Consider the following 13,001-nt stretch of genomic DNA (forward strand, 5'->3'; position numbering starts at 1 on the left):
TTGCTTATATATCAAAAAAGACAAAAATAATTTTGATACTAATTAATCCAACATATTCAAAAGGCTAAGGATCAAAACCCCAATTTAACTTACCACAAGAAACAAAGGAAATTAAAGGGGAGTGGTGTGAGATGTTGGTCAAAGAATACAAAGTTTGTTATACAAGATGCATAAGTCATGGAGAGCTAATTACAGCATGATGACTGTAGTTAATTCTATTGTATACTTGAATCTGCTAAAACATAGATCTTAATTGTTCTTACCACCCCCTCTCAAAAAAATAGCAATGTGAGGTGATGGATAGGTTAACTAGCTCGATTGTTTTATATTTCACACATTGTATACCTTAAATATATATAATTCTTACTTGTCAATTATACCTCAATAAAGCTGGGGGGGTTAGGGAGAGAAACAAAGGAACTCTCTGAAATAACACCACTGTAGACCTAAATTCATGAAGGGCTATAGGGTGTCCTTTTCTGCAGAAAGAAAGAAAGAAGCAGGACCGAAAAAAGAGAAAGAAAGAAAAGAAAAAACTATCTTAAAACCCACTGGCTATGAAAGAACACTGCTGTTGACCAGAGTGGAAATAAATCTAGTGTCAAAGACGTCTGGTGTCATTTTTAAAAAGCAGCAGCAGGAACTATTTCTTTCAAATGGATTGGTTACAGATGTAACACTATTTTAGTTTTTAAAAAATTATTGCATAATGTCAGTCTATTTATTGTTCTGATCTTTTCCAAGCTAACTGTTTTCTGACTGAATTGTTTCAACAGATTGTGCAATATAACAGAGGAACCAAGAAGAAACCTCTCACTTGACCTTCTCTGGGTAACTTCATTCATTGCTTCTATTGCATTAAATGCTGTCACATTTGTGGAACTGAAAAGAACAATGTCAGTAGCCTGGGTGTCAAGTCCTGAGAATAGAGAGCTGTCATTTTAAGTTGTCCAATTCTTTGCCTATGATTAAAAAATGAATATTTCAGATCAATGGGTGACAATCCTATTAGCATGATACCCCATGATATCAATTACCACTTCAGTTTCAATTTGGCTGGCTGGCCACAGGGTACCATTTCTCAAATTTACTTGTGATGGGCTGGCTCTGTGAAGCATGACATTCTTAAATTGCTGCCCATTATCCAAGTGTCATTACTTGTACTGCCTCAGAATTCTCTGAATCACAAGCAGCTACTGAGGTCAAGCTTTGCAACCAGAGGAATTGGACAAGTTGGAAAATTCTTTATATCAAGGCAAAGTTATTTATCTGGCATCCGACTTAGAAAATCTAAAGTTTCCATTATCCTGACAGTGTGTCAGTTTTGTGTAGGTATACTGATTTAATAATTTAAGAGGTTTTATCAAGGTAGCAGGAGGTTAAACGTTTACTGTGTTTGCATTATTCAGAATGTTGCTTTGTTTTTTTGGCCTCTATCATGCTGATAATAGATTCTATTTAACTCTTCTCCATACCCAACTATACATATAAAATTATTCCTATAATCATAAAATACATAAACAGTTTGACTTTTAGCATGGCATTTTCAGTCTATCAAAATAAAAAAAATGTCTTAGCAGTTATCTGTCACATAGGTATATCAAATTTTGTAATAAATTTATGGAAGAGGTAGATTCAAACATGCCTATAATAAACATTCAAAATGAATAATTTGGGGCTTTTTTGCTACCTCCATAAGCATTTTGCAAGAAATATGATTTCCAACAGTCATTGGAATTTTTCTGCGTGAAACTGTAATACTGTATTTGGGATCATTCTTTGATTCTTAAATTATATTCATAAATTCATAAATTGAGATTTTAAACTCTAAAAAAGGAGTTTTCTTCCAAACTTTTCAAATTAGGGCACTCTATCAACGAGGGAGAGAAGACCCAGTGAAGAGGTATTGGTAGCTATTTGACAAACCTGACATATCCCCTTAGAGCATAATTTCAGCAAAGATTTGGGGAAAAAAAAGCAAACTTAAACATTAACAAGTTCAGGCCGGGCGTGGTGGCTCATGCCTGTAATCCCAGCACTTTGGGAGGCCGAGGCAGGTGGATCACTTGAGGTCAGGAGTTCATGACCAGGCTGGTCAACATGGTAAAATCCGGTCTCTACTAAAAATACAAAATTAGCTGGGCATGGTGGTGTGCACCTGTAATCCCAGATACTCAGGAGGCTGAGACAAGGGAATCGCTTGAACCTGGGAGGTGGAGGTTGCAGTGAGCCAAGATGGTGCCACTGCACTCCAGCCTGGGCAACAGAGTGAGACTCTGTCTCAAAAAAAAAAAAAAAATTAACACGTTCAGATATGAGGTTGGATACAAAACAGACACTAATTTTTAAACACTGAATTTAAACTTCTAAGAACTTACTGCTTTGGGCCCTATCCATATGCTCAGATTGGGAACGGGTCAGTGGGTGGGATGATTTCATTCTCTTCTGCCTTTAGTGGTATTTCACTTGGGAAGTTGAGAAACATCATTTTACTGTATGTAACAACATACTTTTAAAGATCTTACTAAATGCATTTTATAAATTAAACCTCATTTAAATGCATTCTAGGACCTTAGAAGTTAACAAAAACATTCATAGCAGGATGTCTTTTACACTTGATCTCAGCCAAAAGACCAAGAAGTGATGCAAGATGCCTTTTAATGGAGAGAGTCTTCTTACTAATCCTATGTGTATATCCTGATTTTCTTCGATATGTACTTTTTAAATTTTAAGTTCCAGGGTACATGCTCGGGATGTGCAGGTTTGTTACATAGGTAAACAGGTGCCATGGTGGTTTCCTGCACCTATTAACCCATCACCTAGGTCTTCAATATTTTTTAAAAACTCATTTCCAGTGTGTGTTTAATAGTAATTCAACAAGAAAAATAAGATCTCAGATGCTTTATCAAGCTCAGCTTCTTCTATGGAACAGAAAAACTTACCAATATTGGGGTTGAATCCTTGTGAAGAGTTATACATACCAAACTCTATCCTAACCCCATATGCTTATTACAAATTATAATTCCAAATTTTATCACCAACTCAAACTCAGAGTAATAGAAAAGAAATATTTAACACAAACTAATAATTAAAACACAAATTTCACCTATTGTTCAGGATATCTTTTTGAGAAAGGTTTTTGTTAAAGAAAATTTCAGATACAAACATAAAGAAAATTAAACAATCAATCCCCATATTCCCAGCTCTCAATAATGAGCCACTCATAGCAATCTTTCAACTTACTTTTAATCCATATTTTGAATCCACAATAGTTATGATACCTACAAAGGAAAAAACATTTTAATCACTTTTTAAAAAGAATGTTTATTAATATTTATGCAACCATACTTCAGAATGAAAATTAAAACTAACCTATTTCAGTTCACAAATACTACTCAATAAAACAATGTACTGTTTTTTTCTCTTGCCAGTGCTGCCATTTAATTAAATTCCAGTAATAAGTCAATGTGTTTCATGAGTGGCTAGCACTACTTTAAGGCACTAGAGAAGATATAAAACAAATAAAAATGTTAAATTAAATAAATAAGAAAATAAGATTTCCTTGGCACTGAAAAAGCTTACAATCCAAAATATAAGTCAAATTTCATAACATAGTCAAATGTGATAAGTACATAAGACAGGTTATTTCTAGTTTATTTTCACATAATCAAAATCAAGACTTTTCTTAAGATTTAAATTATTGCCTAAAGAATGAGACATCTTAAGGTATCATTCCTAACATCTCTCACCAAATCCAAATCCAACTCATAAATGTTTTACATAACATATGCCTAAGTTTCCAAACTACCAATTCATTTTGCAATCTCTGAATATATGCTGATAACAAAAGAATGAGTTTAATTATGCCTAAGGAATTCAACCAGTTACCCGCCACATATATTAGAGCTCAATGATGGGGCCCAGCTTAATAATTCTTAAATTTCTTAATGATTATTACTTTTGAAAAAGTAAAAAATTTCGACTGGTTTTTAAAAAGGTGAAAAAGGGAAAGAGAAAGGGAGAAAACATAGTCGCTTAACTAAGAAAGTTTCTAATATATTTTCAATGAAGGCATGTCATTGCCCAAAAGTGTTCAGGTAAATAAAGTAAGGGAGGAGTGTTTAATTCTTATCTTCAAGAGAAAATAAAAGCAAAAATATGATCCTCATATTGCCTGGCGGATTAAAATAAAAGGCTCTAACATTATATTAAGGGCATAAATCAAACAACAGAGGATACAGAAAACCTACAAAGCATTTTTTTTTTTTTTAAAGAAAACCTTAGTGGAAGCACTAAATTCGAAGTTGAGTGACATCGAGTTCCACCACTGTCTGGGGTTTTTTAATCTATATGAACAAAGATTTCATCATTAAACTAAAGTGTGAAAAGAACAACAATGCAAGGAATTAAAGTTATAATATGAATGAACAACAATAAGCTTAACCATAAAGATTTTACTTAAAAACAAAAGAGGCAGGGTGTGGTGGCTCATGCCTGTAATCCCAGCACTTTGGGAGGCCGAGGCTGGCGGATCACCTGAAGTCAGGGGTTCAAGACCAGTCAGGCCAACATGGAGAAACCCCGTCTCTACTAAAAATCCAAAAATTAGCCAGGTACGATGGTGCACGCCTGTAGTCCCAGCTACTCGGGAGGCTGAGGCAGGAGAATCACTTGAACCCAGGAGGTAAAAGTTGCAGTGAGCCGAGATCATGCCACTGCACTCCATGCACTCCAGTCTGGGCAACAAAGTGAGACTCTGTCTCAGAAAAAAAAAAAAACAAGAAAGATAAAAGAAAACTGTTTTTTAACTTACCATCAAGGTAAATATCACTCCCTAATTCAGCATCAACCCAAAACACAGAAGCCACTGCACCTGAAAATATATAATATTCATCAAATAAAAATATTTCTTCACACTGAGAAACATGATTCTATCCATGTTTTAATTTGCCCTGATAAAACTAACAGGTAAACACATATATCTTCTTATGGAAATTATAGTGATAGAACCTTTAACTATTTATAGCAAAAGGGAATTATAGTGACAGAACCTTTTACTATTTATACCCATTCCATTTCCATCTCTCGTTATTTCCTTTAAAAAAGACCAATTCTAACCACATATAAACAAAACATCATTCTTCTACCAATGCCATAATAATTTAATTAACAGATATTATCAAACAATTTGAGCAGTATGGCTTTGTGCACATCAGACTTATTTTTATTTTCTCACCTCTTTAATATGATAATCATTCAATCATAAATAGTGAATTATCACTCTAAAGGAAAAGGAAAACAAAACATAGATAATTCCAAAATCACTTGCCCAAAAAAAATTTACTTGCAATCTGTGTAGAACTAGAAGTAAAATTATATACTCTATGGCATTACTAATTATTTCTCACACTATTTATTTAGTACTGTATAAAACCTGGGTCTTAGGAAAAATTTTTCCTAAATAATAAATTAAAACTTGCTTTTGACAGAAACTGGTTCAGTACCAAACCACATACCCTGATTAGTATGCCACAACCCAAGAAAAAGAAAACCGACAGCAAGGAAAGTATTTGATTTTTGAAAGCATCACAGGCCCAGTTAGTGACAGGGCTGTCTAAAAGAATGAGTGTAGGAGAAAAACAAGGATAATCAAACTCATTCCAACGTCTAAAGCTGTCCACCTACTCTGACAAGATGTGGTCCCCCAAGCATCACTCGGTGTCAACAATGAAATACCTGTCAGCTGTTTACAGTGATTACTCATGCAAGATATAGCAAGGGCCACAAGATCTAATGGTTTCCTGATACCTATTGACTTTTTTCCCAAAAACTTAATAGTTTTCCAATTTGACTCAAATAGGATTTGTGAGTAACAGGGGCTGAATCAATGTCCGTTCTTTTCAAGGAAATTACTTTACCATGACGATTATTTAACTTAGAACTGGAGAGTGTCAGTCTCCAAAACGGGAAACAACTGAATTGCCAATAAGAATTTTGTTCACTTTCTTGGCTAAAACATGATTTTAATTAATGAGGGGGAAAATTAAACCTACTGTATCACTACTCCAAACAATAAGTCATTTAAAAAAGCATGAATTTTTTCACTCAGTAAAATATCTAACATATATAAATCATTTTGTAATTTTTAAAAATTCATTGATTTTTATTCCAATAAATAGTTTACAAATCCTACTGTTAATATTTGCCTCTTAAGTTGAAATGCAAGAGTATATTAATGCTTTATTCTAAAACTGGTATTTATCTTTGATATAATACTTGCCAGACTACATGAGAAAGATCTATTTAAAATTTGGATGTAGGTATTTAGGAGGAGTAAAGATGAATGAACAAAATTGATCAGTGGCTCTCAAACCAGGGTGCTTTTCTCCCCAGGGAATATTTGGCAATGTCTGAAGATGTTTTTGGTTGTCTTAACTAGGGGAATGCTACTGGCATCTAGTGGGTAGAGGCCAGGGATGTTGTTAAATATCCTACTCTGCACAGGGCAACCCCCTCACAACAAATAATGATCCAACCCAAAATGTTATTTGTGCTGACACTGAGAAAACCTGAACTACATTTTAGAATCTCCCTTCTTCAAAATCTAATAAAACAAAAAATAAAAAATAAAACAAAAAGGCCAACATTTTATTAGCAGCAACCAAATATAAAAGAGCCTGCCATAAATTTTGAAGACTGATAGTCAAAATAAGAAACAAAGTTATAGGTGATTGATGGTCATTCCCAACTCTACCCCTACCTCCAATAAGAGGTTGTAGGGAAATAGTTTACAAAATCCTAAACACTTACCAGAAATACACTCCAAAATGGCAAAAAGTAGAGCCGAGGAATGAATAAGCAACACAGGGAAAAGTCAACAAAAAAATTTCAAGAGTGAGTTTTAACCATCTCCATGCTTTGGGAAGGAGAAGGTCAGGTCACATTCTAGGGCTCAGAACAAAGAGAAATGAGAGGTCTGAGGTCGAATGATGTCCCCATACAAGGCAAAGGAATTTTATTCATAAGCAGTTGGGCAGACCCAAGAGTGAGATACTTGGTACTTCAAGAGAGCAGAGCCTAAAAGCCACATTGTCCCCTTTGGCTCTCTGAATCACCACTTTTCCCTTCTCTTTCCCTCCACTCCAACAATATACAGCTTTCAAACTAGGGCTCAGGAGAAAAACAAACTTGGGTAAGGAGAGTGGAGTATTAAAAATATTTCCCATCAGCACCACATAGAAGTTCTCCCATATCAAGAAGAAACATGTATGCATATGTATTACAGCCTGACAAAAAGAAACACACACATACAGGGAATAAAAAGCAAGAAAGAACACAAAATGAAGAAATGAATAGGGCACACAAGTGGCAAAGAACCCATTCTGGAAGGATACACAACCCAATAAAAACTAAAGAAAATTCTCAACAACTTCATCATAATGAAGAACTTGAAAACAATACAACCTTATAATAAACAAGCTCAAAAGCAAGAAGAAGCAGAATAAGATGAAAATGCAGTTTGTAGTGCTAAAGAAACTTAGAGCCTATATAACACAATGATTTAACCAATTAATTCATTTAAAATATCAAAAACAGGACAGACACTGGAGAAAACAGAATTATTGACAAAAAGAAAGCCTTCAGATGATCACAGCATCTGAAAAGACAAAATCAAAGCAATTAGAATACATACGAAGAACAAAAGAAAATTCAGTATTAAAAAAACTGGTGTCATGAAGTAGAGGATCTAATAATTTGACCAAAAAAAAGTATTCATGGTAATAAACAAGGAAAACGTTCTTAGAAGAACTAAGGGCATATTATAATTTAGGGAAAAATGATTATAAGTGACACTTAGATATACCTTGTTTATATTACTGAATTTCAAAAATAAAGAAGAAAACTCTCAGGCATTTTAGATTTAAAAAAAAAAAAAGTGCCTTCAAGGAGGGAGGGAGAAAAATCAGACTTTTCTACAGTAACACTAGATGTCCCAAAATAATAAAACAGTGACCACAAAGTTCTAATGAAAGTGTTCCCAAACAAGTTATTTTTCAGGAACGAAAGCAATAGACAGACATTCTCAAGCATTAAAGAAAACAGCAAGCATTGAAACTCAGAGACTATAATACTCACAAATTCTTCCTAATAAAAGGAGAAAACATTGCACAAAGAAATCCAGCCAATCAAACACTAGGAGATTATGGAACAACATTTACAAAGTTGAGGGGGAAAAAAGTGTGACTGATAAATTTTATACCTAGCCAAGTAATCCTTCAAGTAATATAAAAACAAAAGACAAATATTTTGAATCAATGAAGTGTATAAGAACCCAAAGAATGCATGCAGTACCTGTAACTTGAAAAGACTGCCTGACAATGAAATTCAATCAGGAGATAGACTAACTCGGGAATGGAGAAGCAACAGTACTGGTAATGAGCACCAAAACTATTAAAACATAGAACTAAAAGAATTATGACAGAACCATGACAACATAAAGAATATGATCAACATGAAACTAGGCCAATTAATATCCTACAATGGCCTCTAAGTGTTCAAGTGAAAGGAACAGTCACCTGTTTCTCACTTTAAATCAAGAGCTAGAAATGATTATGCTTAGTGAGGAAGTTATGTTGAAAGCCAAGATACGCCAAAAGCTAGGTCTCTTGAGCCAGTTAGCTAAGTTGTGAATGCAAAGGAAAAGTTCTTGAAGGAAATTAAAAGTGCTACTCCAGTAAACACACAAATGATAATAAAACAGCCTTATTGCTGATATGAAGTGGTCTGGATAGATGATCAAACAAGCCACAATGTTCCCTTAAGCCAAAGCCTAATTCAGAGCAACCCTAACTCTCTTCAGTTCTATGAAGGCTGAGAGAGGTGAGGAAGCTAGAGAAGAAAAGTTGGAAGGTAGCAGAGGTTGGTTCACAAGATTTAAAGAAAGAAGCCATCTCCATAACATAAAAGTGCAAGGGAAAGCAGCAAATGCTGATATAGAAGCTGTAGTAAACTACCTAGAAGATGTAGCTAACATCATTCATGAAAGTAGCTACACTAAGCAACAGACTTATTTTTTATTTATTTATTTATTTATTTTGAGATGGAGTCTCGCTCTGTCACCCAGGCTGGAGTGCAATGTGCAATCTCAGCTCACTGCCACCTCCGCCTCCCGGGTTCAAGCCATTCTCCTGCCTCAGCCTCCCAAGTAACTGGGATTACAGGCTCCCACCACCAAGCCAGGCTAATTTTTGGTATTTTTAGTCAAGATGGGGTTTCACTATGTTGGCCAGGCTGGTCTTGAACTCCTGAACTCGTGATCTGCCCACCTCGGCCTCCCAAAGTGCTGAGATTACAGGCATGAGCCACCGAGCCCGGCCAGCAACAGATTTTTAATGGAGATGAAATGGCCTCCTTTTGGAAGAAGATGCCATTTAGGACTTTCATAGCTATAGAGAAGTCAATGCCTGGCTTCAAAGATTCAAACGACAGGCTGACTCTCTTGTTAGAGGCTAAAGCAGCTGGTGACTTCAAGTTGAAGCCAATAATCATTTACCATCCTGAAAATTCTAGGGCCATTAAGAATTATGCTAAATCTCCTCTGCCTGTTTTCTATAAATAATAAAGCCTAGATGACAGCACATCTGTTTACAGCATGGTTTATTTTAAGCCCACCATTGAGATCTACTGCTTAGAAAAGATTCCTTCAAAACACTATTGCTCATTGACAACGCACCTGATCACCCAAGAGCTGTGATGGAGATGTACAAGGAGATTAATGTTGTTTTCATGCCTGCTAACACAACATCCATTCTGCAGCCCACTGATCAAGGAGTAACTTTGACTTTTAAGTCTTATTTAAGAAATATATTTCATAAGGCTATAGCTACCATAGACAGTGATTCCTCTGATGGATCTGGGCAAAGTAAATTGAAAACCTTCTGGAAAGGATTCATCATTCTAGATGCCATTAAGAACATTTGTGATTCATGGGAGATCAAAGTATCAACATGAATGAGTTTGAAAGATGATTCCAGCCCTCACAGATGACTTTGAGGGATTTCAGACTTCAATGGAGGAAATAACTGCAGATGTGGTGGAAACAGTAAGAGAACTAGAATTAGAAGGGGAGTCTGAAGATGTGACTCAATTCCTGCAATCTCATAAGAAAACTTTAACTAATGAGAAGTTGTTTCTTATGGACGGGAAAAGAACGTGGTTTCTTGAGATGGAATCTACTCCTGGTGAAGATGCTATGAACACTGTTGAAATGACAACAAAGGATTTAAAATATGACAGAAGCTTCATTGATGAAGCAGGGTTTGAGAGGACTGACTCCAATTTTGAAAGAAGTCACACTGTGGGTAAAATGCTATCAAATAGCATCATGTGCCATAGAGACATCTTCTATGAAAGGGAGAGTCAACTAATGCAGCAAACTTCATTATCATCTTATGAAATTGCGATAGCCACCCCAACCTTCAGTAACTGCTACCCTGATTGGTCAGCACCCATCAACATTGTGGCAAGACCCTCTACCAGCAAAAAGATTATGACTTGCTGAAAGCTGAGATGATCGTTAGCATTTTTTAGCAATAAATATTTTTAATTAAGGTATGTATGTTTTTTAGACAATTATATTACACATTTTATAGACTACAGTATAGTATAAACACAGCTTTTTTTTTTTTTTTTTTTTTTAAGAAATGGGGTCTCATGCTGTCATCCAGGCTGGAGTGCAGTGGTGCAATCATGACTCACTGCAGCCTCAAACTCCTGAGCTCAAGTGATCCTCCCAAGTAGCTGGGACTACAGGCCTGTGACATCATACCCGGCCAAAACACATAACTTTTATATGCAATGGGAAACAAAAAAATGTGTGTGACTCACTCTATTGTGATATTCAGTTTACTGCAGTGATATGGAACTAAGCCCACAACATCCCTGCGGTATGGCTGTACAGTATAAGAATCACCTGAAGGGCTTATTAAAAACAGCTTGCTTGACCCCCTCCCTTAGAGATTCCAATTCAGTAGATCTGGGTTGGTCAAGAATTTGCATTTCTAACAAGCTCCCAGCTGAGGCTGAGGCTGCCATTCAACATACTACCAAGTAGCACTGGCATAGAGAGATCCCTGGAATAAAATTTACCTACTTGTGTGTGTGTGTATGAATGTGTGTGTGTGTGTGTGCGCATGTGCGTGTGTGTGTGTGTGTATACAGTCTTGCTCTGTTGCCTGGGCTGGAGTGCAGTGGCGTGATCTCGGCTCACCGCAACCTCCGCCTCCCAGCTTTCAAGCGATTCTCATGCCTTAGCCTCCTGAGTAGCTGGGATTATGGGGTGCGCCACAACGCCTGGCTAGTTTTTGAATTTTCAGTAGAGACTGGATTTCACCATGTTGGCTAGGCTGGTCTTGAACTCCTGGCCTCAAGGGATCCACCTGCCTCAGCCTCCCAAAGTGCTGGGATTACAGGCATGAGCCACCATGCCCAGCCCCTACTTGTATATCACAATAGTGAGATGATTACTTTTCAACTTTCTTCTTTGTATTTTTTAGGTATTTAAATTTTTTACAATGAATGTTCCATCTTTACCCAAACAATAAAATCTTTATTGTAAAGAAAGTTAGAAGCAAGAAACATTAACATTTTTTATAACTACAATTTGTATAAAAGCTTTCTCTGTGATCTTTAGTTTTTCTTTCTTCCTCTGAAAAGCTGAATCGTGTTTAATTAAACTCTCAAAAGTATCAAGTTTTTGTCTATAAAATGGCAAAACTGGCTATGATGAAATAAACTGATATTTGCTATTTCTAATAAAAGCATACAATATATTTTTCTTTCTTACCAGATTCAAATAATATTTAATGCCAACATATTAGTCCAAGTCCTATCATCAGTCAGATTTATCAGAAAGGTATGAAAACCCATGCCTACTATAAGGACCAAAATAGCCTAATTCAATACTACTTTGAAAACATGGGGATGATGTTATTATGTAATTGTTTTAATTACAATAACCACTGATCACATTTGAACTCTCAGGATACTTCAATATTTCTTTTGGACAACTATGACCTGTTTAGTAAATTACCCCCAAATACTTTAACATAGTTTTACAAATCGCCCCAATGCCAGAGACCCAGATCAAAAAGAAAATAATGGTATGGGTCAGATTCACAGAATAAGCACTAACTTTTATGCAAACTGAAAATAAAGATTTTATCTAAAAGTTATTTGGGGAAAATAAACAGACTTTATCAAGAATTAGAGCTTGGTAAGAAGGTAACAGAAACCCATTGTTAGAAACAGGTTGACTCTGTGTAGCTTTCCATAGTAGAGTTTAGAGTTTCTTGTCATGATTACCTTATCAATGCAATATAATAACTACTTACACAGCACTTACATTGTATTAGGTATTATAAGTAATCTACAGATGATTTAAAGTATATGGGAGGATGTGCATAGGTTATAGGCAAATACTACACCATTTTATGTAAGGGACTTGAACATTAATAGATTTTGGTATCCTCAGAGGTTCTGCAACTAATACCCCATGGATGCCAAGGGACAACTGTACTTAGAGGTAGAACGTCTCTGCTCTTCCTACATGTCCTTATTTTTAACAACTTCTGTTCTTACAAATAATCCTAAGTCAATCAATAAAACTTCAAATTCTATTAACAGCTTAAAAGTACCAAGAAATACTCTGATCATTCATTCAACTGCCAAAGAAAATGACAACCAAGTACTTTTCCTCATTTAAACCAAAAAAAGTTTTTGGTTTAATACTAACAAAAGCTTTAATACTCATTTTAGATATTCCTCTAATACATCTATTTACAATATATCACAGAACTATATTCTGGTTATTAATAATCTCGCTTCTTACCAGGATCTGCTAATCCAGTGGTCTCTAACAGTATGTAATCAAATTTCCCCTTCTTTTGCATCAAATTCTCAATAGCTCTAAGGCCACTGTCCCTGGAGAATACCAAAACATA

At 35.5% G+C, this 13,001-nt stretch overlaps 1 protein-coding gene across 19 annotated transcripts in view; it reads right to left on the reverse strand.

Annotated features, from left to right (window-relative positions):
- Positions 1–13,001, reverse strand: part of LOC134728417 (zinc-regulated GTPase metalloprotein activator 1A-like) — a 46,857-nt gene that overhangs the window by 26,876 nt on the left and 6,980 nt on the right. For all 19 annotated transcript variants that reach the window (XM_063604086.1, XM_063604090.1, XM_063604088.1 and 16 more), the window contains 3 exons: positions 12,890–12,981; positions 4,814–4,873; positions 3,244–3,281 (listed from right to left, as the gene is read on the reverse strand). In XM_063604086.1, coding sequence (XP_063460156.1) covers positions 3,244–3,281; positions 4,814–4,873; positions 12,890–12,981 — 190 coding nt within the window. The remainder of the gene's footprint in view (positions 1–3,243; positions 3,282–4,813; positions 4,874–12,889; positions 12,982–13,001) is intronic.

This window comes from Pan paniscus, chromosome 4, assembly GCF_029289425.2.
Source record: "Pan paniscus chromosome 4, NHGRI_mPanPan1-v2.0_pri, whole genome shotgun sequence".
In the NCBI taxonomy this organism is placed as follows: Eukaryota; Metazoa; Chordata; class Mammalia; order Primates; family Hominidae; genus Pan; species Pan paniscus.